At 43.8% G+C, this 4838-nt stretch overlaps 1 protein-coding gene across 1 annotated transcript; it reads left to right on the top strand.

The window, feature by feature from the left end:
• The first annotated feature begins 2703 nt into the window (after nt 1-2703).
• On the top strand, nt 2704-3785 carry LOC104162745 (prolactin-releasing peptide receptor-like). The gene has a single exon (XM_009701553.1). The coding sequence runs from the start codon at nt 2730-2732 to the stop codon at nt 3762-3764; it is 1035 nt and encodes a 344-aa protein (XP_009699855.1). The 5' UTR covers nt 2704-2729; the 3' UTR covers nt 3765-3785.
• The last annotated feature ends 1053 nt before the right edge of the window (nt 3786-4838 follow it).

The raw sequence follows: 4838 nt of genomic DNA, 5'->3' as shown, positions 1-4838 counted from the left end.
GAGTACAGTTGAACTGAAGAAATTTTCTGCCTGAAGCCAAAACAAACAGAAAATCACTAAGAGAAATAGGGTGGGAGCCTTCAAACAGAAGGTGTACTAGTTACTTGTTTCAGAGATGAAGAAAATGCATTTAAAGGTAAGAGAAAATGCAGGAAGATTGCTTGGTACATCTTGAAATAAAAGAACCTCTAAGGTTACTTACAGGTTTTTGTGGTTTGAGCATTAAGGTGACCTTGAAGGTTAATTTAGATGATAGTCTGTTTAATTTCTATTCTCACATAGCAAAATATAAACTGTTTTCTCATAGGAATACAATGAGGATTTATTGGATCTACTCTGCAGTTCTTGGGAATGAAAAAGAAAAATCACTTAGTTAAAAATGTGTGCACTGCTATTATCATGAGGCTTCTTTCCTAACATAAGCATTGCAATTCCAGTAGGATGTGGACAATATGAAGGCCATTTACACAGGCTCATTTTTCTATGTCTTTTGGTTTATACCAGACACCACCTCCAAAGCCTACTGAAATCCTACTTCAGTAGGATTTAAGTCAGACCATACTTTTCTCCCACATTAAGTGAAACACCTGCATTTATGGGTTTTAGGAATTACTTTTGCAGCATACTGCTTATCACCAAATAGCACGGTTGCACTGGGTGGTGGAAGTGGTGGAAATCCTCTTGTTCCTTGCCTCTTTGCAACCTCTGCCCTCAGGTCTCCCTCCTATTCTGGATCTGGGTATGGAGAGACAAATAGATACTATATTCCTCTGGGTCCCATCCAGCTCAGATATAGATGAAATTGGACTCTGAAGTGGGATATAACATCCTATTTTGTGTAGGGGTCATGAGTAGGTTACTACATCCATGAAGTGAAGGATGGCACTCCTGAGCAACGTAGCTACATGCTTGTTCTCCCCTCGGGCTGAAATTACAGCCATATTCCAGTCCATAGCATAATCTAACCATAAATGCAGGGGCACTTACTATATTCGAAATGCCCATCTGTCATAAGTAGTTGTGGGAGAATGGTTCCTCTCTGAACAAGGGCTACACAAGGTTAGCTTCTGTTTTAAGATTAGGACAGAAATGAAATCTGTTTAAACTTCTGGTTTATGTCAAATTACATCAAATCAAAAGAAGGCTATGGTTCTGCCCATAGCCTCATAGAAAATAATGGATTAATATTTCCTTAGAGTAGTCTAAGAGATTAGGACATAAACTGTCCATTGAAATTGTGTCTTAACCCCCCCGAGGGCCTTGCAAAACCTAGCAATGCTCTCTGCTCTGAAGTATTCAGAAGTTGTTAGGCTGTTCCATTTATTTTTTAGTTTCTTTAGCTGGTATAAATGGATGCAGTGGAGTTTCACTATTTTTCACCAGCTGAAGTACTGGTCCCACAGTGGTTGAAATAGAGGAGAGTTAAAGAAGAATTCGAGCAATAGGCAAGAGCTGGATGGGGATGTCTACTTAAATGTATATTCTGTAAACGCTTATCCTGATTTTTTGCTTTCTAGTGTCTGAACCAAACAAAACAAGTACAAACAGTTTTACAGACTGGTTAGCACTTGTTTGGTACAGAAAAGGATAACAAACCTACTCTAGGAATGAAGAAACACCCCAGATATCTTTGGGCAGCTGCAATATTAGGAGTTTGCTGTAGTTCACAGCAAGTAAACCCTCACAGCAGAGCTATTTGGATGCTAATGTTTCTTTTCAGATGCTCACACGTGTTTACTTTTAAAGACGTGTAAACCCCACAGAAAATAGTCACAAAGGGTGGGCAAACATTGTACCACCATTAGAAAAGAAATTTAAATAAATTAAGATCCTTTGCACTACATGCGAAATGCACATTTCCAATCCTAACTTCTTTCACCAGGTACGTAGCTGAGTCCCTCTAGTGGCACAAACATTTCTTTGGCTTCAGCATGTTATTAAAATTCTATTTTACAGTCACATTATAGCAACAAATTCACAGGTAGCTTTTTTTGGACACTCTGAGGGCTGTGGCAAAGTGAATTCTGGATCAGATACTGTGCAGGCTGGTGTTAATGAATGTAAATTGATTTTTAGCTGTGAGGGGTAATTAGAGATGCACTGGAAGGAGAAGGGAATTTTTGAAAGGATATTCTAGAACTAATTACTATCAGTAAGAAACACGCAAAGAGCAACGTAATACCCAGGATAACCAATAGGAATAAAAGCTTATACACACATCTGTCATGACCTAGTAGTGAAGACTGTTTAAAAACACTGATCTCCACTTAGCTTGTAAATGCGCATCACCCTCTTTCTCACTCATATATCCTCTCTCTCTCTCTGACACACGCACACACACACAAGCTCCTGGTTTTGCAGAAGACAGACACCTAGGATACTTCTTGGCATCCACAGGAAAATCACATGGGATTAAAAAACCACAGCAGTAAGTACCCACTTCATTAAATGTTTATTAAGTGGCATGCTGTCAAAACCTAGATTTAATAGCAAATACAGGGGGACTTGAATGGAAATTGGTTGTATTTGATTTTTTTCCTTAGGAATTGCTGAAAGCTGCCTCTCAAGGACTACAACTTCTCCTTTTGCTTTTACGGATGCTTGTTTACTATCCATGTGGTAACCTCTGGACAGTCAGTAATCCACTCATTATCCACCCTGATTGAGTGCAGGAGTAGTGCAGTGGTAACCACTTCGCTCAGCTGACGGCAGACGACAAAAGGAGGGAAATGATGAATTCGGACAATTTAACCTCCCAAAGCTTCCTCTCTGCGATTCACAGCAATGCCAGCAATCTATTCTCAGGGCTCCAGTTTGTTCAGTCCTTCAAGCCACTCATCATCCCCTGCTACTCGCTAGTGGTTTTTATTGGTGTCATTGGGAATTACCTTCTCATTTATGTTATCTGCAAGACAAAAAAAATGCACAACGTCACCAACTTTCTGGTAGGCAATCTGGCTTTCTCAGACATGCTCATGTGTGCAACCTGTGTGCCCCTGACACTCGCCTATGCCTTTGAGCCCAGAGGATGGGTGTACGGGCGTTTCATGTGCTACTTTGTTTTCCTGATGCAACCCGTCACTGTGTTTGTGTCTGTCTTTACCTTGACTGTCATAGCTGTGGATAGGTATTACGCTATGGTGTACCCCTTCCGCAGAAGGCTCACAATCCCTATTTGTGCTTATATCCTGGCTGCTATTTGGCTGCTGAGCTGTACCTTGGCTGCCCCAGCCTTGGTCCACACTTACCATGCAGAGTTCCCAGAACTGGACTTCTCCATCTGCGAGGAGTTTTGGTTCCACATGAAAAGAGATCGCTTAGCTTACGCCTACAGCACGCTCATCATCACCTATGTACTGCCTTTGGCTGTCATCTCCCTGTCCTACCTGAGAATCTCAGTCAAGCTGAAAAACCGTGTAGTCCCAGGCAATGTCACCCAGGGCCAAGCTGAGTGGGACCGTGCAAGGAGGAGAAAGACTTTTCGCTTGCTCGTCTTAGTGGTGGCAGCCTTTGGAGTCTGTTGGCTGCCTCTGCACATCTTCAACATGATAAAGGACATAGACATCAGCTTGATTGACAAGCAGTACTTCAACTTCATCCAGCTGCTGTGCCACTGGTTTGCAATGATGTCTGCTTGTACCAATGCCTTCCTCTATGCCTGGCTCCATGACAGCTTCAGGGGGGAGCTGAAGAAAATGTTTGCCTGGAGAAAGAAGAAAATTGGACCCACTACAAACTGCATTATGGCCAGCGTGGTGCTGTAAACGAGAGCTGGTGGGAGTGCATTTCCTTTGTACGGTAACACTGTAAGTCTTTTCCACTTCTAATTAGTCCTCATTCCTGATTTTTTTCCCTCAGGGCTCAATTATAACAACATAAGTCCCTTGCGTATCTTCCCCAGCTCCTCCGCTCCTACTGGAGAAGGAGAGGCAGACGTCATGTCCCAAAAATGTCCCTACTTCTTTGACGGGAGCTGGAGGCCAAGGAGATGTTAGAACAAAAAGATACCCTTATGTAAACTACAGGGATCCTCCCTGTCTGTTTTGGATATTGCTGGCAGTACAGGTATGGGATTTTGGGACAGGGAGAAGTAAGGATGAAAATGAGACCTAAATACCTCAATGAGGAAGTGGTTTAGATCAGGTAAAAATTAAATCTGCATATCGACCCAGAGTCCGGTCCTTAGCACAGGGTCTAAAGCAGAAGACTAACAATATTTCTGTAGTTCTCTTGGGTGAGGGTCATGCTGAAAATACCCTAAGGCTCTCCGAAATGCCCTTCCTGAGCAGCCATCTCAACTGTGGGCTGGAAACCGGGTTGGTAGGAGCTGCCCTGAGCCTCCCTCTGCCAGCTGGGCAGAGAGTGCAGGGCCCTTCCCCACCCCTGCGGGTGCCAGTGATGCGCAGGGTGATGGCATCAGCTCACTTGCTCTCCCTCCAAGCACCCCTGTACAAGACGACTGGCTCGCTTGCATGCCCGTGGCCCTTGGTGGGGTGTGCTGTGTCTGCCCTCCGTGGTTTCCTCCCTTACTGCCATTTTCTCCTTGCTGCTGGCCGTGTGGATGGAGGAGTAACCTTCGCAACAGAGCCGCTCATCTGCCCGCTGTGGGCAACCATGATGGGCAGGAATCTGTGCTTTGCATTTTCTGAACCCAGCATTATCATGCAATCCCAAATCTCCCGTGTCTTGTGAACCTGCAGCAGAGCATATAGCAAGGTGAGATGCAGTATTGTGAGAGGGGAAATAAAACTGGAGTGATGTTATTTTTATGAGGTGCAACGGCGATGCAGAGTGTGCAACAGACTATTTGGTGGATGTGCTGGCGCTGTCATCAAGGA

This window comes from Cariama cristata, unplaced genomic scaffold, assembly GCF_000690535.1.
Source record: "Cariama cristata isolate BGI_N322 unplaced genomic scaffold, ASM69053v1 scaffold6566, whole genome shotgun sequence".
Classification (NCBI taxonomy): Eukaryota; Metazoa; Chordata; class Aves; order Cariamiformes; family Cariamidae; genus Cariama; species Cariama cristata.
The sequence above is the reverse complement of the archived record's forward strand: the minus strand, read 5'-3'. Positions and strand labels throughout refer to the sequence as shown.